Consider the following 25,767-nt stretch of genomic DNA (forward strand, 5'->3'; position numbering starts at 1 on the left):
TGGGACTTGGGGCAGGTTAATCTTTCTGTGCCTTTTTTTAAATCATTCTCTAGATACTATTATTACCTACTTCATAGGGGCGTTCTGGAAATTAGGGGAGAGATGTGGTGAGAGTGTATAGCGGGCTGCCTGACTCACGGAAATGCTCAGTGAATTACTCACACGTGCACTCGCGTAAGTGTAAATGAGTGTATCTGTGCCTGCGTGTGTTAGGCTCAACCTCTAACAAATAACAGAATGAAGGATAAGAAAAGAAATTGTGGATGAGAGTCCCAAAGTAGTATTGTATCTAGTTTCCACAGATTTTCCCCTAAAGCTCTGTTTTCTAGTCATTTTACTGGGGGGTCTGGATGTGTCATGAAGAGGTCCTGGGTGTGTTTTCTTCACTCCCCTGTGACAGTTTCTGACCAGAAGGGAGGAGGTGACTGTAACTGGGGTGAAGAAATGTGCATCCACCCCAGGGTCGCCCCGGTGGGACAGGGAGCCCCACCGTGTCCCACGGTCCCAGCCATGTCCTTACTGCAAGCAGCCCTTCCCCAAGCACATGCTGATCACAAGAAAGCTAAGCAACAGCCCTGGCTGGTGTAGCTCAGTGGATTGAGCGCGGGCCTGCGAACCAAAATATCAAGGTTCAATTCCCAGTCGGGGCACATGCCTGGGTTGCAGGCCAGGTCCCAGCAGGGGACGCACGAGAGGCAACCATACATTGGTATTTCTTTCCCTCTCTCCTTCCTTTCCCCTCTAAAAGATAAATAAATAAAATCTTTTTTAAAAACTTAAAAAATAAAAGGAAAGAAAGCTAAGCAAGAGAGCGTGTATTGGTCACTGAAAATCTGTTATCATTTTGGAAAAGAAACTTCCTGTAGAATCCAGTCATTTTTTTGTGATGAGGAAGATTCATCAGTATATCGTCCTATTGTGACTTGTTAGCCAGTCTCAGAACTGCTTTGGAACTTGTGGTTTCTGTGAATTTTCCATTATTCTCTCATCAAGTCAGACGTTAGGGCCTTTGAGAGTTTGCTGTTTTAACACTGTCTTTTTTTTCTCTTTCCCCACAATTAGGTTGGCACTTACCAAATTGGATATTTTGGACATGTTCACAGAAATCAAAGTCGGAGTCGCTTACAAGTTAGATGGTGAAATTATACCTCATTTCCCAGGTATTTTTTTAAGGATACATATAAAAATATTATTAGTGAATATATTACAGCAATTTCATAAAGCTCCTGGGTATAATTGATGATATGTAGCCACATGGCTATAACAGTGCAAGTATATCCACTTATTATTGGCATTTGTTTCATAGCTGCTATGTGTGGGGGGGCTGGGTTGCAGCATGAAACTGGAAAATGGGAGTGAAGAACCACGGTTCTGCAGAGCCCAGCTCCCTCATCTTCCTCAGTCCATGTAGGTGTCCGCCCTCCTGGAGAGTGGGGTGGAAGGAGCCCTGCTTGTCAGGGTCAGGGTAAGCGGGCTCTTGGTGCGTGAGCCCACCCTGCCCTCCGAGCCACGTAACTGATTTTCTCCAACCTCTGCTCTGTGTCTACTGCGGATGGAGGGGGGAGACTTCCTGTGGAGGAAATGTTTTTTTTTTTTCAGACGTATCTTCAGTGAAGTGATGTCTTCCGTTACTCGGGGAGTTCTCTAAGTGTTTGCAGCATCCAGAATTAGGGACCATGAACTTGTTTAGCCATCCGACAAGACTATGCTGAGTGAGGGCGTGTTGACTGGTGATATGAAGCTTGGTAGGCTGGTAGGTTTTGTGACTTGCTAATGATGACCAGTCAGCGGAATTGAAGAGAGGGAGCTTCAGGTTCTTAGAAACGTACAAGGTCATTGTCTGTCTGTCTAGCTTCTGGGCTGGCTGCAGTTTGCTTTCTCTCAGCTGCTCTTTTTGTTGGTTCTGGATGTTTCAGAATGTCGTCCGATGGCTTTGTCTGGGTGTTGCAGACACTGAGGTTCTGCGACCTTCCTCAGGCGAACATTGGATCCTGTTTTAGGGGCACTCCTGTTACTGGCCGATCCTCTTGAACTGTGATACCTTGGTGTATGCTTTGTTAGTATTCGGAGAGCCCAAGGTGTTCTCCAAACCTCTCACCTGCTGCGAACTGGTCTCCAGATTCTGTCTTCCCTGTGGGTCTGGGCGGGGATCTGGGTGTGGGCTCCGTGAAGGGCGTCTGCAGCTGGTTTCAGTCCAGAGTGCGGTTTTCACTTTCAGTGCACGCCTTTCCGGTGGCTCGGTGCCACGTCTGGAGAGTTAGTAGGGGGCAAAGAGATGTCCAGCCCGGCAGTGCTGGGGCTGTGATGCACCATGTCCCTTCCCTTCTACCAGCCCCTCCAGACGCTCTGTCCCTCTCGACCGTGTGGCAGCTGCTGTCCGGCGATCCTCCATGGTCCCATGCTTTGCCTGTCCAGTGGAAATGTAGCCATGGGACTTTGGCACGGACGTCTGGGTGGAGGCATGGGGTCCTCCTCTGGATAGCTCCCTCCTGTCTGACATTTGACCTCGATTCTAGCTGCTTCGCCTTCCCTGAACCATGACACCTGCCTGCTCTGGCTGCAGTGTCATGCCAGTGTCTTGACACCCAGTGGTCATGAAATTGCCCCTGGGTAGGGAGTTGAGTGCTTTCAAGACTTGCTTGTGAATCTGCGGTTCTGTGCTGCCCGTTGTCCGTTGCCCGGAAGGAGCTGTCATGCAGTTTTTCCACTCTCACCGTTTACACTGGGAGGGAGTCTGAAACCGCGTGCCCCATCAGGGCCGGGGATGGAGGCCCCTCTGAGTTCCTGGATTCCTTTGTCACCCACCTCGAGCAGTTCTGACACATCTCCTTGGTGTGGGTCGTCACTGTCTTGAAGCCTCCAGGAACATTCCTAAGCGTACGTTCGCAGCCTGTTTGTGTCATGAGTCATGGAGGGCACCCCGAGAGCGGTGCCCTCTCTTATTTGACCCCGTGCTCCGCCACCCACTGCATCTAATGATCTGCCCTCCGGCTCCAGTTTCTTGCACACCTCTCAGCTCCGAGTGGTGACTGTCAGCTCAGTCCTACAGACCCTTTCCGAATGCAGTCCCTCTCCTGGCCCTCAGCAGGTCCGGTGTTCCCTTGGCCAAGTTCCGTTGTGACTCAGCCCTGGGTGCTGTTTGCTGGCCAGGAGGGAAGGTAAAGGAAGGTCCTGAGAGGGACGGGGACTGCCTTGGGAGGCAGCGGCCTCCTCCTCCTCACCCTCAAGCGAGGGGAGGCCCTGGCCTTCAGCAGGAGGCGGGGGCGGGTCCGCAGGCCACCAGCAAATCCAAGAATTTTCAGTCCCATCCTCGGGTGTCCCATCCAGCATCTCAGGGCCCCACTTTTTCCCAAACAAGGCTCTGGCCTCGTCGGAGCAGATTTGCTAGATTTGGGGATTCAGCTTTCTCTGGAACTCTGCTGTCTGTTCAGTTAACCCCGGGCCCGGGCCTCAGCTTCTTCTGCCCTCTGCTCCAGGAGATGAGATTCTCTTCGGAAGCTGCTGCCCACGAGGCGCTGACGTTCACACTTGGTGTAAATTGAGTCCTCGCTTTCCTCTGGTTCTCGAACGGCCTTCACCTTGAGCCCTCTGATCCGTCGTTCCCTGTGCTTCTCTCTCAGGGCTTCAGATATTGCCAGCGCTGCACTTTGCCACCAGCGTGGCATCCCAGGTCCCCTCCCCTGGGTAGTTCTAACAGCTGCATGGCTACAGCATTCGAAGGCCGCCCATGCTCTGCCCGCCGGCCGGCCGCGCTCCGGCTCCGTGTTAGGGCCTCCTCCCTCGTCCCTTGAGAAACAGACTCTGACAGATTTGCCTGCAGGTGGTTTGTTCTGAGTGCTCTGAGCAACAGCATGAAAAGCAGGATGAGGCAGAGGGAGAAGTTAAAGGGCTGAGTACTTACATAAAAAGCCCTCAGCTGGTCCCATGGGAGCTCTGGGGCTAGAGTCGCCCTTCAGAGTTGTCCCAAATTTAGGTAAGTGGCCTGGTCCTTGACACCCTCACAGAGACGAGCCACTGGACGTGGGCTGCTCCAGGCAGGCAGCTCCCTTGGGTGGCGGGCATTCCTGGGGACATTGTAAACTGGGAATCGTCAGCGGGCAGTGTGCCCTCCCCGCCTCCCCTGCCCTGCTAGGGGAGCACGTGTCCCCGTCATGGAGGGGGAAGTCTGGATATGGTGGGGCATCCTCCTTCTGGCTCGAGTCAAAGACACCGGTCTGGTTTTAGTGCATTTTCAGTTTCTGTGAGAGGTTCTGGAGAAAGTGGGTAGGTGAGGTACTGGAGGAAGGGTCCGTGTAAGCTGTAGGGCACAGCCACAGAAACCCTGGCTTCCCCGGTGAGAACGAGCGAGAACCAGCGTGCCGGCCTCCTTCTGTGGGGCTGCCGGCACCTTGCGGGCCCAGGGTGCAGGAGTCTAGAAAGCTCCAAGAATCGAAAGTTTTAAGTTTGGCACCGAAACTCCTGCAAAACCTGACTTGACCTGGTGTCGAAGGTAATAATCTACCTGCTTACAGTGAATAATCCTGTGCTGCCATGGAAATGTTTGGTTATAAAATCCTACCCCAAAGGCACTGTTTCAGCTTTCGAAGCTCTCAAAACTTCTAAGTTCCAAGACGCGTCTGGCTTCAAAGATTTCTGTAAGAGATTGTGACCCTGTGGCATTTCAAAGGTTGTTTAATGACAGACAGTAGACACTATGGCCAGACATGCTTACTTTTTAACTTTCAGCAAACCAAGAAGTCTTAAATAAAGTTGAAGTTCAGTATAAGACTCTTCCAGGATGGAACACAGACATATCAAATGCAAGGACGTTTAAAGAACTACCCGTTAATGCACAAAATTATGTTCGATTTATTGAAGATGAGCTTCAAACTCCAGGTAAATATAAACACTTCATGAACAATTACCTTAACTTTTTCTACTCTGGGCTTAACTGTCTACCTTTGAAATAAGATTAAAGATTATTATTCATAGAGTGCTTATGATTTGCACAGATGCCCAGGAAGACATAAGATAATTTTGCTCCTTAGAATAAATATAATCATCTTTCTTTAATCCTTCGTATACCTGCGGACAGTAGGTTACTTCTCACTGTTTCTGACCTGTTAGTCTGTTTTTCACCCTGGGACACCGATTCTTGTTTCTTTCTCCCCCCTTAATTGTTTGTTGTTTTTCATGTGGGGTTCAACTACCCTCGAGAGTTGGGGGAGTTTCAGACATTAGGAAAAAATAGGTACAGAAAATAGGAGATCTGATTTGGAAAAGCATTAGAATAAGGAATAAAACTTCTGTATGAAAAAACAAATGTCAGCTAGCCCGGGAATTCAACATAACCAAGTTATGGCTGTGACTAGTCATGTGAAGTGTTTCTTTTAACCCTTTGCTTTTTCTGTTTGCACTGATGGAGGATTCAATATCCTCCATATAATCTCTAATTATTCCAGATTTGTATTGTGTCTCATTTTTATTTGTGGTTCATCTCAAACATGAATGTTGGTTTCCGTATTGCCAGCTGCTCCTTCTAGCTTGAGGTCAGATTCAGCGAACTCACTCCTCATAGTCAGTTGTTTTTTAAATAGGAACAACAGGGCACTTGACAGTGTTGGCTGTGAAATACTGTAGGATTTACCCATGAGGTAGGAATGGTGAGAGATGTGATGTCCACAGGCTGGTACAGCAGGCAGTTCCTAAGGCTGTGCGAGTCAAAACAGGACCCTCGTCCAGATGTGTCTACTTCTGTGAGACATAAGTCTCAGCGAGACCAGTATGCTTCCTCTTAGCATCCTCCACTCATCAAAGGTGCTTATCTCGTCTAGTTAGTTAGGAACCTGATCAAAGGTTCTTCAGGTCTCTGCTGGCTTGGGCCAAGTTTTTTCCCTAACCACTAGGAATTGAGGAACTGTAAATCTCATGCCATTAAAACAGGAGCCAGTAAGGCAGGCTACGCTTGTGCTGGCTCTCGACTGCACATTCCAGTGGCTTAGAAATTGGCACAGTCTGCCGACAGAGTAGAACAAAAGGCACATACAGCTAATTGGAGTTAACTGGAGACAGTGAGAAAAGTGGGGGATCTGTTCATTTCAAAGCGTGAACAGTACAAATGAATTAATACTTTCTTCTCCTTTTTCTCTTCCCCTCTCAGTTAAGTGGATCGGTGTAGGGAAATCCAGAGAGTCTATGATTCAACTCTTCTAAGGATTCCAGGGATGCAAGAAACACTCCGTGAAAGGGGGAAAGGACTTTCTTAAGTATGTCATTAATGTTTCCAAATTTCGAGAAGGCAGACATTGCCGTAGCTGGAAGCCCTACGGCTGTTTCCAGTTTTGTAAGGTGGGTGCTGGGGCGGAGACGCGCTGCGCACGCTCCAGCCGCTCCAGCGTCGGCCTCCTCGGCTGACGGCGTCGCCAAGTCATCTATCTGTTGCTCCTGCTGCTCTTGGTGCCATGTCTTCATTGATGTTTAGAAGTAGAATTTATGTGGTTTGAAATCTAAAACAGAATTACTTTCAGTGTAGTTTTCCTTCATTATTGTCGGTGTATGTTCATAGGTGTTACCTCTATTAAATGATAAGAACAATGAATGCGGTTTTGCACAAATATTTTTACATTCTGATCAGTCAGCTCTGTCATTGTACTCTTTGCTGTTAGGAAAAATGATACGAGAGGAGTTCTGTAAACTTTTGTACTGCTATAAGTTCTGTTTCGATTGTGGACTGTTTATTTTCTGCTGAGACCATTGCGAATTTGAGCTTTGGCGGGGGGTGGGGGGTATATTCATGGATCCTTTCATTTGTACAGAACACAAAACTTATTTCTCTCTATAAATTATTTAATACATTGAACATTTAGTTAAATGTTCAGAGAAAAAGGTGTTCCCTAAAACAATACTGCTAATGTTAAAGAATTGTCATTAAAAGATCTGTTGTGATATTTGGTGAATATTTTTCTTTAACTCTGAAATGTATAGCTTTCCTATTTTGTCTCACTGTTATTTCTAAATCCAATGGGTGGGTTTTTCAGCACTGTGCCTGCTAGTATACCTACAAAATCATCTCTCAGTGTCCAAATGACCCAAAATGGGCGGTCATGCCTTGATTTCTCTTGTCTTGGGAAAAAAGGTGTTATTTTAACAATTAGGCTTAACATATTGTGTTGTAGATTACCCTTCAGTGAACTATTTTAAGTGTTCAAATTAGGTGCCACTTAAATTTATTTTATTATACCATCAATAGCTGATTAAAAAGAACCAGATATTTCTAGTATATTTTGTGTATTGTGTTTTTGTTTTGCTAAGAGAAGTAACAGTATTACTGATACATCACAGAAAGAACTTTATTTCTGCAGAACATCGGGGTGAGGTGGGAAGATCAAAAACAATCTTGGAAAATATCTAAATACCTATTTTTATTGATATCTGGTTCAAAAAATTGTTTTAATTAGACAGCATTGTTGGATTCAAGAAAATCCAACAATGGATTTTCAAGGATCATTATTGGATCCTTTAAAAAAGGATAGGATCTTTGCATAAAAACAATAATTTGTATTTAATATATAATAATTTTTATTTATTCCAGTGGGAGTTGAATGGGCTTTTATTCTTTTTACCCTTTTGTCTTCTTGGACTTTAGGTAGATTAGCCACACAGAGGTGGAAGTTGTGTGAGAAGTAAGCGTATTGAGACCACATTCCGGTCTGGATAGAAGCATCGCTCGACTGGCATATTTTTAGCTCTGGTCCAGGAGCAGATACGGAGAACCCATTCTTTGAGTCAGGAGTGCTCCAGTTTTTTTTCCCCCCAAAAATGTGTAACTTTCCTATTGTGTGATATTTACTCATTTTTTTATTGGTTTGAGTGATTCTCTCCCATTTCTCTTGATGAGGTGCTTGCTGATTAAATTGGTGGAGAGGGTGTTTTTCAGATATAGTTCAGTCGTTAACACAATAGGGAACTATGTTAAAATAATATATCTTTGTGGAACAAGTATCCACAGGAGTCCCCCCGCCGTGCCCACGGGGGTATGTTCCGGGACCCCTCGTGGGTGCCTGGAACCACGGAGTGTGCCGAACCCTCCACACACCATGTTTTTTCCCAGACGTATAGAGCTGTGATCGAGTTGAATCGATGTGTTAGGCACAAGAAGAGATGGACCATAACTAGGAACAAAACAGAATGGTCCCAACAGCACACCGTGATAAATGTGGGAGTGTGGGCTCTCTCACACTCTGCCTCGCTTTGCAGCCCCCACCTCACCCTTCTTGTGGCCGTGTGAGATGACAGCCCACGTGACGGGAGGAAGGGAAGTGGGGCGGACGCTGGACCACGGGCTCATTGCCGGGATGGAGTGGGGTGGCGTGAGCTTCCGTCACGCTGCTCGGAACGACATGCAATTTAAAACTTACAAACTAATGACTAGTGGAAATTTCCATTTAATATTTTCATGCCACAGTCGACCGTGGGTAACCGAAACTGCAGAACGCAAAGCCGTGAGCGAGGGAGGCGGTTACTGTAAGCTGGAATTTGCTAGATGTGCGTGGCAGGGACAAGTACACAGTCTTCCCGGACTGTACCGTAGGGGAGACGACATGGCCAGCAAACAGGGATGAGCGCTGTGACGGGCTGCGGTGGGAAGAACAGGCTGTTAGGAGAACCTGACCCAGACGTGCGAAGGGTCAGAGAAGGCCTCTAGTAGAAATGCATGAGAACAGACCGGAAGGAGCCCTGGCCGGGTGGTTCAGTGGTTTAAGGGTGTTGGCCCCGATTGGCACAGGCTGCAGGTTCGATCCCCAGTCGGGGCGCATACCAGAATCAAACAGTGACTGCATACATAAGTGGAACAACAGTTTCTCTCTCATCAATAAGTAAAAATTAAAAAACATTCAAACAATGAAATGGACTGAAAGGATGAGTAGGCAGAGGGACACTTGGAGAAACTGGGGACGTTGCAGCAACCAGAGAAAGTGAGTGAGGGGCTGGCGAGGCTGCTGTGTGGCCGGGAACAGGAGGCAGGCTGAACCCAGCGACCGAGCCTGTCCCGGCCGAGGGGGAGGGCTGTGGGCCCCAGTGTAGCGCACGGTCACGAGAGCACGGAGAAGCTGCTGGAGCCAAAGACCCACGCTCTCACTTTTAAAGCTCTGGATTGCAGGGCCAGAGATTTCAATGGGGAGGGGGCCTGTTTAGTATAGGAATAGTTTAGTTTATTTATTTTTACTCCAGTCTCCCGTCTCCCTACAGTCCTGTGCCATATCCTGGTTCCTGTACCCACAGCACCTTCAGAGTCACCCTCCATGGTCACATCCCCAGGTTCATTTTTCCCCCCTTGACAGCGATGCCGGCACCGAGCCGACAACCCTATCCTTACTGCTCCCACGTGTGCCCGTTGGACCGACTGCCAGACAGTCTCCCAGCACTGCAGCGAGACTGGTAGAGGCGCTGAGAACAGGTAACAGGGCCTCCTGCAGCCAGGTCTTAATGCCCGGCCCTAGGCTGGCCAACTCAGTCTGCAGAGAATATGCAACACACGTAAGTATTTTAGGGCGGTGGCTGTCCGGATACACGCTGAAATTAAAAGCGGTTCTGCCATCATTATTTTAGTCCACAAGAGTCACCTAAGGACGCCACAGGTGCCCCAGCGCCACAGCGAGTCTGGAAGTTTTCGGTCCAGCAGCAACCTTCTTCAGGATGGCAGAACTCCGGCAGCGACTCCACGAGCGGCCGTGGATTCTGCGAAGCCGTGGCTAATTTCTGGTCCCAGCCTGGAATTTGAAACGAATGAATGCTTAAAGATAGGTTAAAAAAGAACGTCATCAAAGGGTTACTTATGTGGCTCAATCTCTGATTCATTTTTTTTTCAGAGGTTTTATTTATTTTTAGAGGGGGGAAGGGAGGGAGGAAGAGAAATATCAGTGTGTGGTTGCCTCTCATGTGGCCCCCACGGGGAACCTGGCCCACTGTCCAGGGATGTGCCCTGACTGGGAATCGAACCAGCGACTCTGATTTGCAGCCCACACTCAATCCACTGAGCTACACCAGCCAGGGCTGATTCATTTTTATTGGATTAATGCAAAAATGTAAATAAAATAAATCACATAAATTCTAGACCCCCACCCTGCAAGAAAACTCTTTAAGCCTTCCATTATAAATGGGTCACTTTGTATTCTCTTTGTGTCCAACTGCAGTTGTTAACATCCCTAAATTCGTACCCACTGGAATTCTCTCATATAACCTCCTGTCTGTAATCGCTAATGGTTCTGCTTACCACAACTTCAGGGTTCAAGGACGGCTTGCGGGGAGCACCGCCATCGTTGCACCCACAACCAAGGCCAGAATGTTTCAAGGGCCGCATCGCAGCAGAATTTTGCACCCGTGGCGCCGTGCACTGTACTGGGTGTTTTGCTCACCTTAACCCTGATGTTGTCCGTAACCCTCGGAGGCCCACTGACATTACCACCGTTTCAAAGAGACGAATTAATCTGCCCAAATTTACAGGACTGGGAAGAAGAGGGGCCCACATCTCTGATCCAGGATGATCAAGCCGCTACATCCCTAATGTTTTCACAGTTCTGTTCTCCTCCCATAGCACTTCAAACACATTCACAGGAACAAACATTTCTTGGTATAAGAATGGATAACATGCCATTAACCCAGGGAGTATGACCAGAAATACCATCCCTGGAGGATTTTTAAAATCTAACTCGATTGCATGATCCTGTGTGTTGTCAGTAGCCACACAGCTTCTCCAGGCTTGTTTAGGATTTAAATAGTGACTCTGACCTTGAGGATTCCAGGGAAACATTCGGGTAGTGTAGAAGTGTGAGAAATCCTACCCAGCAGCCTTAGTGGTCTTTGTTGTAGGAGTTACAATGCAGCTGAATTACACACATATTTAACCAGGTGAATTCAACAATAAAGGTTCTCAGAACCGAAGATGAACTTGGGGGGAAGGGCGCACAGGGTGGTGTTTTTGGGACATTCCATTTAGTGAGTATTATGTATGCCCACAGACAGTGGGTGCTATCAGGCCTGAAATACATACTACAGTTGGGGGTCAAACATGATTTTTACAATAAATTTCTTTACCTCTTGACAAAGTGAAATTACCATTCATGTGGGTTTGTGGTGGTGACTGCTTTGAAAGTCGCTGAGAAATAAATTAATTGAGAGCCATGGAGTCAATTTAACCCACTTGCTGAGGAATCCATGTATTCTAAAGATTTTAGTGATTTATTACCATTTAATGTTATCACTTTGAACACTTTAGGAGATTGTCAAGGATAACTTTGATTATATGTTATAATTGCCTTATGCATTGCTTTTAGAACTTTAAGTGTAAAATGCAATTCTGTTGTTTTAGGTTTTTAAAAAATACATTTTTTATGACATGCTCATTCTTGGTCAGGAATAGTAGCAAATATTTCTGAAGACTTAGTAATCCAAGCCTTAGTTATGCTATATTATGCAAATATCTCAATTTTATGAGGCAGATGACTGTTTTTATTCTTTTTGCAAGTGAGACAACCAAACGTCCAAGAGTGTAAGGGTCACACTGCTACAAACGCATATACTTTATTTTGGAAGAATGAGTTGTCTGCAGTATCTGGCACCAGGGTTAGTAACACAAGGGCAGCTTCCTATGAAGGGCATCTCGGGTGTAAGTTCCCAGAGAACCGTCTTCATGTCCTCTGCTTTGTCTTGCACACAGTCAGGGCTTTATAAATGCTTCCGAATCAATAAATGAACCTCTAGGTGCCAAGAAGGAATTTTTCCTGAGCAAGAATTTCTAAAGCAATCTACATATATCTAAAAACTATGAGTAGGTTATAATGTATAGATTATCTATAGATCATATCTATAGATATTATAGATTATGATGATACATATTTAGGTTACATTATGTGATATAGATGATAACCTATTTAATCTGCTCAATAACTCCCAAATAAAAACTGGACATAAAAAGCAAGTCATTGCTAGTCTAGACATGCTTTGCCCTTAAACTTGACCTCAACAACTGGTCAAAAGCCTACACCTTCATACACTATGAAAGGCCTTCCCCTACAGACCCCAAGGAGTCAGCTTCCTGATTTAAGCCAATGCTTCATTCAGCCCCTGCCCTTTTCTCCATCCATGCCCAGGTTGGTGACATTTCTCTGTTAAGTCTCCTGCAGACCCTGCTGTTACCCCCTGGTTGCTGAACTTGGCTGCACAGTGGAATTAATCTGGGGAGCTCTAAAAATTGCTCATGGCTGCCCTATGCCCACCTCCCGCCCCAGGAGACTCTCACTGAGTTGGTATTGGGTGTGTCCTGGGCATGTGGGTTTTTAAAAGCCATGTAGCAGAGGGCGAGGACCTTTAGCCGAACCACTGCCATGGTCTCCTGACTCTGCATTCGACCTTGTCTCACTCCACTCCCCTGTGCCTGCTTTCCTTCTCCACAATTGGAGTGATCTTCTCAAAATGCAGTTTTAATCCCATCACTTCCACCCTCCTTAACACCTTTCAGCAGTTTTCCATGATCCCCGGACTGGAGGCCAAACCTGAAAATGGCCTGTACAGCCCTTGACCTTGCCAGCTCTGGCCACACCCTGCTTCGCCCTCTCTGATTCCTGGAGCCAGCACTCTGATTTATTTTTTAGTTCCTCAAACCTGTCATGCTTTGATCACAGGGCCTTTGCACCTGCCGCCTCTCCGGGATGCTCTTCCCCGCCCCCACCCTTGCCTAGGCGTCCTCAGGGAAACCCTTGGACTCTTCCCTGATCCCGAAGCAACACGTTGACCCCTTCAGAGCTTTTCTGGTGGCTGAGATTGTATTTCTGCCCGCCTCCCCCTGAAGCGCCTCAAATGGAGACATTTTGTGTCTACTTTTGCTTCATTTTGTGTTGCCAAACCCTAGCACACAGACCTGCCACAGAAGGGCCACAGATGAAGGAATGAAAATGCACTCGACATCAAATCGAGCTTCGAGTCCGGCTGCTGTCACCTCCAAAATACGTCTGGGATCCATGCATTCCTTTCCACCTTCCCTGCGGGCAGCGCCATCACCTCCGGTCCAAACGACCAGCGAGCTTCCTCAGGGGTGCGGTGCCCTCCCTCACGTGCCTCCAAACGGAGTCTGAACCAGCAGCCGGAGGTGTCTTGTTCAAGTGCAGATGACTTCTCTGCCTCCCATTGACCTTAGAGTACAGTCCAGCATCTTGCCCTTGTCACCGGGCTACCCTGACCCCGTTCTCTCCTTACATAAGCTGAGCCCTTTCCAGCTGCCCCTCTTCTGCACTTAATGGTTCCCTTTGCCTTTCCGTGCTCCATTTTTTCCAGGGCTCGGCTAAAATCTCCTGACTGCACTGTTAGCAGTTACCTCCCTGTCCTGACCTGCGTGGCTCAGTTGGTTGGGTGTCAGCCCACAAAGTGAAAAGTCCCCACTTCGATTTCCCTTGGGGGCACCTTCCTGGGCACCTTCGGGCCGCGTCCCCGGTCCGGGTGTGTATGAGAGGTGTGTGAGACGGGTCAGTGTTTCTCCCTCCCTTCCTCTCTCTGTCTCTCTCTAAAAATTAATAATATATGTATATATTTTTAAAGTCTACCTCCCTGACCCATGCTCGTCGCCTTGCTCATTCCCCATGCAGCACTACTACAATCTCTAATTTTAAAAACTGCTCTTGGTTATGTTCAGTATCTGCCGCCAGAAGGTCAGCTCTGGGACAGCAGGTGTCCGTGGTCCCGGGTCCCTGTGCCTCCAGCTCCATTCCCGTGTCCAGATGCTCACGGGGGCCTCTGGCAGTGACCGAATGATTGCCAGTTTCCAAGGTGGACCCCAAGGATTCCCACCCCCGGAGTCCGGGCCTGGCGTGGTCCCCTCTCACACTGCTTCGGGGCTGGCTGTGCCTGCCGCTTCCCTTCCAGGCATGTCCTGCTCCGCCCATCTGCCTTGTACTTCCCCCTTCCGCCCCCTACTTTGCCCACTCCGCCCCCATTCTCACTGCTGAGTCTCCCCATCCTCCACACCTCACTACCCTCATTCCCATCTGGCACTCTAGGTGCAGCGTCCCCGTCCTAGGTGTCCCCATTTCTTCTCCACCAGGCACATCGTATCCATCAAGGCCCAGCTCAGCCCCCACTGGCGCCTGCTGCTCTGCCGGCTGTTGTGTTGTAGGCCCCAGCGATCTCAGCCTTGAACTTTTGCCCCCCTGCCTGGTACTTAGCCGGGATGAGCCTGTGGTTGCCACATCTTCCCAATTAGATCACGGGCTCCCTGGGGCTGAGGTTATAGCCTGGATTTCCTTCTTCCTCCTCCTGTGGCACCTGGCCCCAGGCCAGGGTCGTAGGAGTTGGTAAATATTTAACTGTTTTGCTAATGTTCACCTGGTTCTACAGGTTTGGAAAGAAGTAGAAATTGTCTCCTATAATAAACAAGGGGTAAAACCTTTCATGTCTGTCTTTCTAACAAGATTTCCTCCTAGCAGAGGAACTGTCAGAACGGTCCAGTTTACTATCGCTTTGGAAACCAGAGGCCCTCCTGGATCCTCCCATTCCGAGGAATGGATTTCATACTGGGTCAGAGTTGAAAGGACACACTGCCCAGCCCGGTCTGTGGGGACAGGAGCCGTCCACAAACCCACCCACCTCTCCTTCCCACCTGCTCCTCAGCCCCGGGCGGCTTCTGCTCTCCCAAGCCTCACGCACCCTTCCTCCATCACCTACACCCACAGACCACCCTGGCTTCCTAGGATGTCACCCTCCGGAGGCCTCCTGTGGGACCCCAACTGCTGCCTCCCTGCACTTCCAGCACCTCCGTCCCTAAGTGGCTGGCACGCAGCCCCCGGCTCCCCCCTCCCTGCCCAAGCTCCAAGCTTCCTCATCTCCCAGAACCCAGCTTTGCCCTTTTACCCCCAGCTCTGCCTGGCAATCCCTGGCCCCCAGTGCAGCTCTGTCTGTTGCCACCCTCATCCCTGGCTCAGCTCCCCCGACATCTGCCTGGTCCTGTTCAGTTCCCCCTCTTCCTGCGGTTGTTTGCTGTCCCTTTGGGATCCGAGTCCCGGCCTCGTGCAGCCATTCACCAGGGCTGAGAGCTCTTTTCTCAGGGGAAAAAGAAGGAAGAGAAGCCCCTTCCCCACCTCCCCTTCCTTCTGGAAGTTTTCTTATTTTTTTTAAAGTGAATATAAAGGGACTCACTTTAAAGAAATCTACTAAGCAAATAGTAGCACACATGACACTCAACTGTGACAGAGGCCGTTTCGTTTCAAGGTCAAGTGCAGAGCTTGACTGTGTCTAAATTCTGGGTCTGAAATGTCCTAGGTCTGCATCTGGCTCCCCCTGCCTATTGTGGGCTAATTTGGGGCTAGTTCATTAACGGTCTGCAACCCGGGGTCCCCCACTGGAAATTGGGGTAAGTACATACCTCAGAGAGCTGTGATGAGGGCCAAATACATACCTGCCTCAGGGTGAGAGCCCTAGAAATGGCGGGGTTCGTTCATTCATTTAGAAAGGTTGTCAGTGAACTGATTCATTCTACTCAATGCAATCCAGAGCCCCGTGACTACAGAAACACAGGACATATTTCACTTGGTGCCTGTGTGTCCCCAGGGTCATGGCCTTGGGGGAGCCTGGCTCCGTAGCCCCCTCGCACATTCTGCCGCATAGAGAACTATTACATATGGACTTAGAATTTTTTAAAGATGTCGCCAAATGTCAGATAATGGTCAGAAAGCCATTTAAAATAGGAGAATGAGGAAATCAAGTTTCTTCAACAGTATGTGAGGAGGAAGCAGACCGGAGCCTGCCTCCTCTCAAAGACATTTATGCGTTTTAGTTCATGAAGTCTGCACAGGTGGCTAGGACAGGAGGGGGCAGCCCTTAGGACCGGACTCTAAATCAGGGGCGTCAGACTCATTTTCACCGGGGGCCACATCATCCTTGTGGCTGCCTTCAAAGGGCTGAATGTAATTTCAACTCCTTACGAGTTAGAGTAGTTACACAGATCCAGTCCTGAATTATCAGGGCCCTTTGAAGGCAACCAGGAAGCCGATGTGGCCCTCGGTGACAATGAGTTTGACACCCCTGCTCTACATTTTCTCTGCACCTGGACACATGCGCACCCCTCCCCCGAACATGACTGGTCCCAGACACGCAGAGATGGCCATCCCAAGGGCAGTGCCTTCTCTGTGATCCAGGCAAGGTTGATCTCAAAGAGTAAGAGCGTGACCTGACTTACCAACGTTGTAAAATGGCAGACAATAGTCTCTTTGGTACGTGGTTTCTTTATACCATGGTTCTGCAGGCTCTGAATGTCTTCGAAAACAAATGTATCTAGTGAGGGTCCGTTGGTCTAATTGAGGCGGACATCGACCTTCTCTCTCGGGTGGGATTGCCAGGTCTGTGAAAGGTCTAAGTGAAAACAGAAACAGCTTGCTGAACACTCAGCTGAAGAACAGCATTCCATTTTCTCAGCGGCTGAAATCCACTCCCCAGAAGCAGCCAGGAGGTTACCAAGACAGTGTTGGCAAGACCCCCAGCGCAAGGCCACCCTGACCGGTTTGTCAGCTGGTGGCTCAGGGACTGCAGTCCCTGTTCCTCCTGTGCAGGCCCCTCCTCTCCCAGCCACAGGTCACAGAAGACAACCTGCTTCAAACCTTCCCCTGGGCCTGCTTCCCGATGCCCCTTCCTACTGAAATTTTTCTATGGTGTTTGGTTTCTCAAGGAACCAGCGCTTTCTTTCGGCCAGACTAACCGCTATGGGGCATATTGGTGTTTGATGAATGTGGAATCCCTTGGAACCCTCCCGCACTTCCTGTGAAGGGGAAAGGAAAGAAGAAGGAAGATGTGATGTGAGACAGCCCCACGCACTGTGGGGGCACACGCACTGTGGGGGCACACGCACTGTGGGGGCACACGCACTGTGGGGGCACACGTCCTCTGTGCAGCCTGCCTGGGAACGCTCCGTGACAGGCGTAGCACCTTCGGAACGTGCGTGAGTTTTGTACCAGCAACTCCAGAAATTAGGGGTGCCAACAAAGACATCTCCAACAATGCTCCTCAAATATTTCCATGGCAATAAAAAGAGTAGAAACAACCTTCACGTGAAAAAAACCCCCAAATTATTTAGAAAATGATACCTATACAGGAATATTCTGCCAATGCTAAAAGTGATGCTATAGAAATATATACCACATCTTTACTCATTCATCTGTCAGTGGATGTATGTATATATGTGTATTACATATAATACACATATATACATACACATACATATATGTGAAATACTATGCAGTCGAAAAAGGAGAAAATTCTGCCATTTGTGACAACATGGATGGACTTCGAGGGCATTATGCCGAGTGAAAGAGACACAAAGACAAATACTGTGTGATTGCCCTTATATGTGGAATCGAACAAAATCGAACTCCTAGGAACAGAGAATAAAATGGTAATCTCCAGAGGTGGGCCTGGGGGTGAAGAAGCTGCTAAGAGAGTAAATATGAAAACTTCTCAGGACAAGAAAGAAAATTTGTAACTATATGAGGTGATCAATATTAACAAAACTCGTTATAGTACATATATCAAACCATTGTCTTATACGTTAAACTTACACGATATAATATGTCAACTATATCTCAATAAAACTGGAAAAAAGGGGGTTTCAAAATCCTATCCCTTCCTACTTTGTGCAGACCTGGAAGCTTCTGCATGATTATCTATCTCCAGGTGATGACATTATGGGTATTTTTTGATGTTTTGATGATAAATGTTTTCTAAATATTTTAATAAATGTGTATTTTGAAACTATGAAACACAGGAGGTGAGCTGCTCTAGGTGTAAAAATATTCAATATTAGATGAGCTTTAGGAACCTTAAAATCCGATCATTCGGTAGTAAGACGTAGTCTTAGTTGCCTGTATCCCCGTGACCGGTCACACTGAAATGAGGTGACGATACTGCTTAGTCACACCATGCTCTGTTTACACACTAGGGTACACATTCAGTGGTAAGGAGCCTTTTTTAAAGAGCGTGTGTTAGCAGAGATGAAGTAGCTCAACTAAAGTACAGAAAAAGCAAGAGCATAATCTGACCATAGGTGTGCCATTCAGGACAGAAGACAGGTGCGCTGGGTGGCACAGGGTGTTCTGCGGCAAGGAGACACAGGAGAGCACCAGGAACTCCCACCGCCTCTTCTATTCTATCTTATTTCATGGTTGACAGGTACTTGTCCTGTCAGGTGGTACATTTCCACGATGGGCAGCAACACACCTTTCCCTACAAAAGCGCATCTCCCACTGGCAGTCCCAACAGGAGCTGCCTGATGGACATGCCCCGAGGGCTCTGTGAGTTGGGTTCTGTGCGAGTACCAGTCTGTCACTTCTGTGCTGGCCACTTGCTTCCGAGCCAGATCCTGCCGATGGCTGCTGAATCTAATCCTGCTGGGCTGCCTCAGCCCTGGGTGTTTCTGTGGAACCCGAATATTCTCCATCAGTGTCCTTCTGAAGACAAGGCTTTCTCTCAGAGGAGGGACTCTAATCCTGAAAATACTACTTGGTAGAGGAACATGTCCGGAGAGGGTAAGCCATGAGGGACCCTATCAAGTTACGCTGTGCCTACAAGAACTGAAGTTAGGATCGGTCCAAAGAGCTGCATTATATTCTGCTTTCTGAATTTTAAAAAGAATTTATTTTTGGCTTTGCTTTTCCTTGTTATTATTCTTAAACTAGTAGTTTAATGAAGCCATTGATTACCATGAGCACTCAGTTTTCCCTTACGGCTAATCTCGGGCAGGCGCAAGTCTGGCCAGAGGCAAGTAGTAGACCAAGGTTCCCTCTGCCCGGGCCATCCTGCGTGGGAGGGCTGGCGTCTGGGTACAAGGGGTTGGAGTTGGGGGAGTTGCCCGAGTCCTCAGGACACACGTGGACAGTGCCCCGTGGAATTGGACTGGCTGCGGGGCCCGTCCGCTCTTTTCTTGTCTGCCCTCTGGCAGAGGACGTAACCCTAATGAGAGCTTAATGTACGTAGTGTTTGAGTTGGAACAAAGGGCTTCGAACTAGGGATCAGAAAATGTGGAAAGATTCTTGCACTGCATTTTACTCATCTAGTTGGATTAGAATGACCTTCAGGGCTACTTCCAGTCTGATTCTCTGTTCAGTTTAGACTCTTCGCTGCTTTACAGACGCCCTTGGCTTTGCATGGAGGATAATCAGGAACTGACTCTATCGAAGGTGATTAAGAGACAAAGAGAAATTTGTAAAATATACCAGAGGAACTCAAAATAATAGCAACTGTATTTTGAGTGCCTACTGTGCTCTGGAATTATATAGCAATTATTTTGTTCATAACAGATAAGAACACTAAGACTCAGAGAAGGAATGAAAATTGCCCAAGAGCAAACATTCAGTCAGTTACTCAAATTGCTGCTTTTAACTACGGTGGTTCTCAGTCTCTGCAAACTAGAAAATGACATCAAAGTACCCTTGTTGTTGTTAAAATTATACCCATCAAGGCAGAAACCACTGGGCCAAGTTTGTGATTTTACTGAGAAGGAAACTAAGACTCAGGAAGGTCAACTAAACTCATGGTGTTTAAATTCCTAAGATAATTTAATAAAATTATACAGTTATTGCTGATTATAAGAATAATATATGTTCATTAGAGAAAATCTGGAAAATAAACAAAAAGATACAAATACCAATAATCTCACCACTCAGAAATAACTGTTGTTAACGATTTGGTGTATTACCTTCTAAACATTTTGTATCCATTACATAATAATAATTACTGTTGCTCTCATTTTTATTATTAGAAAATGTGATTCCCACTTAAAAAATTTACCATTCCAACTTTAGTATAATTTTTGAAAATTAAGATTTAGAGAAGTGTCTTACCTGGGAGATGTCATTACGCAGTAGTCCAAATGGGCTCTCGCCAGCTGCCCAGGGAGGTAGCCCCGCAGGTCCTTCCCTTGACGAGCGATGGACGTGCTGGCGGAGGAAGGAGGGAAAGGGAAAAACAGTGACCGCAATCGGCTCCGCACAGAGAAACACCGGCGGGGGCGTCGTGAAAAGAGGCTCGGTCTTTGTCCCCAGTTCCTTGCACAGCTCTCGCTCCTTGGACTTTCACACTGTTAATTCTTTTTTATTTCACGGTGCACTTTCGTTTATTTATTTCAATTACAGTTGACATTAAATATGATATTACATTTAGGTGTATAGCATAGCGATTAGACATTTATATAATTTATGAAGTGATCCCCCCAGTAAGTCGGGTGCCCACTTGTGATGACAATATTACTGACTGTATTCCCTATGCTGTATACCCTTAGGCTTTCCTGATAAGAGGGTCTTTTGTATCCATTTTTCAGCAATCATAAGGAAATATTTGACATGACAGATATTAGGTTCAAAAGCAGGAAAGAAAAAAAAAAACAAAACTAGATGATACTTAAAACCAGTGGGGCAAATGTTGATCATTGTCGAAAAATGGGAATTGAAAAAAGGGTGTTTCTTATATTGTTTTTTCTACTTTGGGTATTTTTACAAACTATCACAAGTTTTTTTAAACAAACCAATACTGCATAGGGTCTAAAAATGAAGAAACACTGGGGTGGTCTTCTCAGCCTGGGAGGGCTGGGTTTGGAGGAAGGTCTGGAGCACAAACAAGAAGGAGTGAGGTGGAGACTGGCGGGAAGTGCTTCCGGGGCGTGGAGAGGAGCCGGTGTGGGTGCGGCTGTAACTCACCATATGGAGGGAGACAGGGCTGGAGGTAGTGCTACCCATACCTCATCTTTGAAATATGTCTCATTTTAGGATGCATAACTTTTCCTTTTAGTTTATCGCTGAGCATTCTACGGACATTTTAAAATTATGCGTCATTTGATTCTGTTATTTACAGATTTTATTTCTAAGAGAGGTAGGGACATTAACAAAAATACTTGTTATATAAAAAAAGGGAATGTTGCATCTGAAAGGTTGAGAACCACCAATGGAGGGAATAGGGAATCTTAGGAAGGTATTTTTTAAAGATTAATGAAATAATACAATTTTTATTTTAGATTTTTGCTGGTGGTGGGAAACATTTGAGGGCCATCTGACTCAAAGTGGGAAGACTGGTTTAGAGACATGGCACAGCTCTGAGCTGTGTGTTGGAAAGGTGGGTGGAGAGGACAGGACTGAGAGGGGAGACGCCGGGAGAGAGGATTGAGGGGAAGGACAGAGGAGCTGCCGGAGACAAGTCGCAGGCTTCAGGCGTAGGAAGGACGCTGCCCCCCGCAGGAGAGGGGGCACAGGGAGATGACCATTGTGGTCTTTGGGACCTTCCACAGATTCGGAGGCCCCGGTAGGTGCCGTAAGAATTCACGGAGGAGAGTCAGCGGAGAGTAGAGTATAGTTTTGGATGAAGTGGCTCGCCGATACGTGCCGGGTGATAAATGGAAACTTAAGCAAACCACGTCTCCAGTCCACACTTTCTGTATTGAATGCATGTAACCTGCTCTGTACTCCCTGCTAAGTTCTAACTGACTCAGAAGCCATTCTCGTCCCCGACATGCTCATTAGAGGTTGAAATCGTGATCTCAGTAAAGGTCAGTGGATGGAGAAGAGGGTCAGGTGTGTAGGGTTTGGGCTGGTAAACAGGACGGGGAAGGGGCGCCAGGTGAGGGCAATTTCAGACTTGCACAGAGCGAGGACCAGAGCGGAGCGTGTGGGGGTTGGTGGGGTCTCGGCCGCCTACAGTGTGACAGGCAAGCACTGTGAAGAGGGTGAGTCTGTCTGTCCGCACGCAGGACCTCAGGGAGCTCAGATTTTCCGAGAAACCACAGGCTGCCCGGGCCTGTCCGGTGGTTGGGATAACAGGACCGAGCTCTGGAGAGCTCACAACAGCGGGGGCTGAGTCACAAGAAGAGAGAGGAACTGGCCCAGTCCTAGGGAACAAGTGACATTCCTGAATGCGCCTGAGTGGGACACCTCGCTTTTGTAGGCGCCCTTCCAGTTTCTGAAGCACGGCCTTGGAAACGGTTACCCCAGGGCCACGTCACAGCTCATTAGACCCGAACGGGAGTTTCCAGAACGACGCCGGCTTCTCACGGTCGCTGGGTAGTCTGTGGGGGGGCCGCGTTCGGGCCCTGCAACTCTTCAGTAGGGGCGCACACAGCAAACGCCACCTGAATGCAGGTAGTAACCTGAGCACAGGTCCTCAGGGGCAGTCAGCACAAGCTGTTCTGAGCATGGAAGAGCCTTTCGCCAGCGCCAGGTAACACGCCCACCATCGGTCCCTTGGCAGAGTCTCTGGGCCGGTTTTGGCCCAGGAGCAGAGAGTGGGGTGTGTTTCAGCAGGGGGTGGGGTGGGGGCTGGGTGGAGAAGCAGGTTTGGGGGACGAAGAATCACACCCTCACCTCTAACCCCTTGGGTAACTTTCCAGCCTCTCTGATGTGGCCTTCACCTCAAACGGGAGAAAGCTTCCGAAGGAGAGGTTTGGGGAGAGAATTTTTACCTTCTAAGGGTCATTGCCGAGTCAGGCATGTCAGCCAGTGCCCGGCGTCCCCCGAGGCGGGGCAGGCGTGGGCCAAACAGTGAAGGGCTGCAAAAGCACGTGCCAGCTCTGCACACCCGGCCCGGGAACCCCGCCTGGGACCGGGCTCCCATCGAAGGACTGGCTCGGCTTTCAGGATTCTTGAATCGGGGGTGAGGGGAGGTAGAGGGGGTGACAAATATGATGGAAAGAGACGTGTCTTTGGGTGGTGAACACACAATATACAGATGGTGGATTATAATATACAGATATAATATACAGATGGTGGATTACAGAATTGCACACCTGAAACCTATGTCATTTCATCAACGGATGTCACCCCAGTAAATTCAGTGAACAAGACAGGAGAAGATTCTTGAATCAGCTGTACAGAGGCCTTTCCTTAGATGGGAGCAGGAGTCCCATGTAAGGAACCCATCTCCGACTGCACCATGTGTCGTTTACCCGTCCTGGACGCCTTGGCTCTAGGAGGTGAAGTGTCCTATTCAGACAAGAGCACACGCGTCCCCTGGGAGGGTGAGTGTAACTGGAGCAGGGTCTGGGTTTGGCCGCAGGCAAAATTCAATGTGCACAGGGGCGTTGCTTGGCCCTCAACGGCCCGAGTCAGCTGCGTCACTGTGACTATGCAATGTAGTTCTTATTATGAAAATTTGAATACAATTTTTAATACAAAATTCTGCGTGGTCACTACTACTCGTGAACCGTTTTAATAATTTGTTTTATTAGGTGCCCCTACTGGTTTGTAATTCAGTTTTCCCTAATATTGGCTGGCCCCTTACCTTGGGCAGATAAGGACTGGATAAATGCCTGTGCAAATGATAGCAGGAGGGCGGGTCTTCTCCAGGGGCTGTCAATCACCAGGAAACCAAACCGTAAATAAATGACAGAATGATTTTTTTCTCACTGATGCAATCATTTTCATTTTTTTCAAGACATGTGCATTGGGGCTACCAGGCGGGGTTATGCAGGGATTCTGCAGCTAGGCAGAGGTTATGATGGTGAGGTGTGGAGAGAGACAGACAAGCCCACCTAGGGCAGCAAACCCAGAGGGTGGCGAAGGGCAGGGATCAAGAGCACAGAGGCGGGAGCGAGTCTGGTGGGCTCAGATTTTGCCTCTGCCAATTGCTTACTTGCTGTGGGATGTTGGGTTGCCACTTAACCACTCAGGGCCTCAGTTGTCCCTCCTTATCGGCGCCTCACAGTCGTTGGGAAGATTAACTAAGTTAATGTGCCTTTAGCACCGTGCTTACCACGGGATAAGAGCTGCATGAGAGTTAACTATTATTCCAGTGGGTGAGACCAACAAGTAAAGTAAGTTGTGAGAAGGGCCACTGCGTCCCGTCTCCAAAGAGGGTGGAGATGGAGAATAACAGAAGTGGAGAGGTGGGGGCAGGTGAAGACCTTCTCCAAACAGAGGGAGTCAGGAAGGGCTCTCTGAGTGGCTGACAGTGAGCTGAGCCCTGCTGGCTGAGGTGGGGCTGGTTAAGACAAAGCAGGCCCAGGAGGGGGCGGGGCAGCCATCCAGGGAGAGGGAACGTGTCCAAAAGCCCTGAGCTACGAAAGCGTGTGGCCTACTGAGAGAATGGAAGAAAGACAATGGGGTTTTGTAGAGTGGCAGGGTCAGCCCATGGAAGGCTTTGTAGATTCTGGCAACGAGTTTGGGTTTTATGCAAAATGCCATGACTGCAGGGTTTAATGCAGGGCGGGGGTGGCTTTGGCCTGATTTGTATTTCACGAAGCTCACTCCAGAGAATGGATTGCAGGGGGACAGGCGTGGTGGCTGGTGTAGGTCAGCATGGTGGTCTGGGCCAAGTGGTAGCAGTGGAGATGGTGGAAATTATCCCCCTGGGGGACCTGTGCAGGGGGCAGGATTGAGGGACCTGCTCATGGATTGGACCCACTGCTGTGGCCGAGGCAGAACGTAGACAAAACCCCACTCCGGGGTGAGCACTGAAGGCGGGGGGCACCCAGCCTGTCTCAGACCGTGTGCCTCCTCCTGGGCCCTGATGCAAGACCACGGAGACCTGAACCCAGCCCCGCTTGGGGACTTCAGTGCCTGTCACACATGTCCCACCTAAATTCCCAGGCTCCCCACCAGCTGGCTGCGGCCAGGCCCAGGGACCAACTTCGTTCCACTGGGCTCCAGGCAGCAGCCACAAAGGGAAGTTTGTTTCCATTTTCCCTAGGGCATGAGACCACAGTAAATACGCCCAACTGCGGGCAAAACAGACCTCAAACACGCATAGAACAAAAACGCCTGGGAAACAGGAATCAGGAGGTACTGGAGCCCACCTGCTCCCTCCTCTCACGGTCTCGGGGAGGGAAAGGGGGCTCTGAAGAATACCTAGGACCCAAGCATCCTTCCCTTACCCCTCTCCCTTCTTCAGTAATTTCTGGAAGCAGGAGAACTTGTCTTTGTTGACAAACTGTTGCTCAAGTTAATACTAGAATAAAAATGACGCTTGCTCAAACCCACGAAGGGGCTGCAGGAGGCTGACCCCAAAGTCACTTGCTGTGTGCCCCTATTTCATAGTTTGTGAATCCCTGTAGATCCCAGGGTGAAGAAAGCGTGGGGTTAGGATTTCCAGATTGTTATACAGTCTCTCCCAGCAAGATGAACTTAGGCCAATACAACACGCCAAGGACTTGTTATTTTTAGGCCATGGATGTACTTGGAGAGAGAGTGGAACTCGTCCTTAGTTTCTGTCTGTGCAGTTAACCTCCCACATGGCAGAAGCACAGGAGCCATTTGCACGATTCTGAGCAGAATAAAGGGTCCCTCATTCTTTTTGCTAAATTCTTTCCCAAGCAAAACCAATGCCCTTCAATCTTTTGGGAATTTGGAGCTGCTTCTTTGCTTGGATTCTGCCTCCAGTGTGGGATTTTTCTTTTTCTTTTTAACTACTAAACCCATTAGAACTCTCTGGCAGCCACTGCCTGTCAATCACAGGGCAGCAGGGTGAGCAATTCCAATTCCCCAGGTGCCTGTCTGTGTCTGGAAGAATGTTACCTGGGTGGGATCCCTGGGCGGTGGTCAAGAAATGTTCGTAGCTGGATGGCAGACATGATGAATGAGATTCTGGGGGAAAAAAAGTGAAGGTTCACATGGCAAGTTTATGCACATTCTTAGGTGTGAGCTACCTGGTACTACAAAGACCTTTTATCCATAGCTTCTGCTAGACTATTTAGGGAGAGAAATAGACTAGTAAAGGAGCAAAAAGAAATTGCAAGCATAAGCCAATGCATACAGATATGCTGTTCTTTAAAAATAA

The 25,767-nt window shown here is 48.2% G+C and overlaps 2 protein-coding genes across 2 annotated transcripts in view; one reads left to right on the forward strand and one right to left on the reverse strand.

The window, feature by feature from the left end:
- ADSS2 (adenylosuccinate synthase 2) overlaps nt 1–7,258 on the forward strand; it is a 40,989-nt gene extending 33,731 nt beyond the window's left edge. The window contains exons 11-13 of the mRNA XM_037150898.2: nt 1,063–1,160; nt 4,726–4,875; nt 6,140–7,258. Coding sequence (XP_037006793.1) covers nt 1,063–1,160; nt 4,726–4,875; nt 6,140–6,192 — 301 coding nt within the window. The 3' untranslated portion in view covers nt 6,193–7,258. The remainder of the gene's footprint in view (nt 1–1,062; nt 1,161–4,725; nt 4,876–6,139) is intronic.
- Nucleotides 7,259–8,443: 1,185 nt separating this feature from the next.
- CUNH1orf100 (chromosome unknown C1orf100 homolog) lies at nt 8,444–25,561 on the reverse strand. Its single transcript, XM_053659517.1, has 5 exons — nt 25,506–25,561; nt 19,854–19,949; nt 16,202–16,278; nt 9,603–9,749; nt 8,444–8,613 (listed from the first exon to the last, which is right to left on the reverse strand). Exons 1-5 carry the CDS (start codon nt 25,559–25,561, stop codon nt 8,498–8,500), a joined length of 492 nt encoding a protein of 163 aa, XP_053515492.1. The 3' UTR covers nt 8,444–8,497.
- Between the last annotated feature and the right edge of the window lie 206 nt (nt 25,562–25,767).

This window comes from Artibeus jamaicensis, unplaced genomic scaffold, assembly GCF_021234435.1.
Source record: "Artibeus jamaicensis isolate MK-2021 breed Jamaican fruit bat unplaced genomic scaffold, CSHL_Jam_final scaffold_754, whole genome shotgun sequence".
Taxonomy (NCBI): Eukaryota; Metazoa; Chordata; class Mammalia; order Chiroptera; family Phyllostomidae; genus Artibeus; species Artibeus jamaicensis.

Coding starts and splice junctions, on each gene's coding strand:
- CUNH1orf100 (XM_053659517.1), bottom strand. CDS start 25,561: ATGTCTGCCATCCAGCTACGAACATTTCTTGACCACCGCCCAGGGATC. Junction 16,279..19,853: donor TGCGTAATGACATCTCCCAG/GTAAGACACTTC, acceptor TTGTTTTCGAAG/ACATTCAGAGCCTGCAGAAC. Junction 8,614..9,602: donor GGCACCTGTGGCGTCCTTAG/GTGACTCTTGTG, acceptor TTCCCACCGCAG/CCCGTCACAGCGCTCATCCC.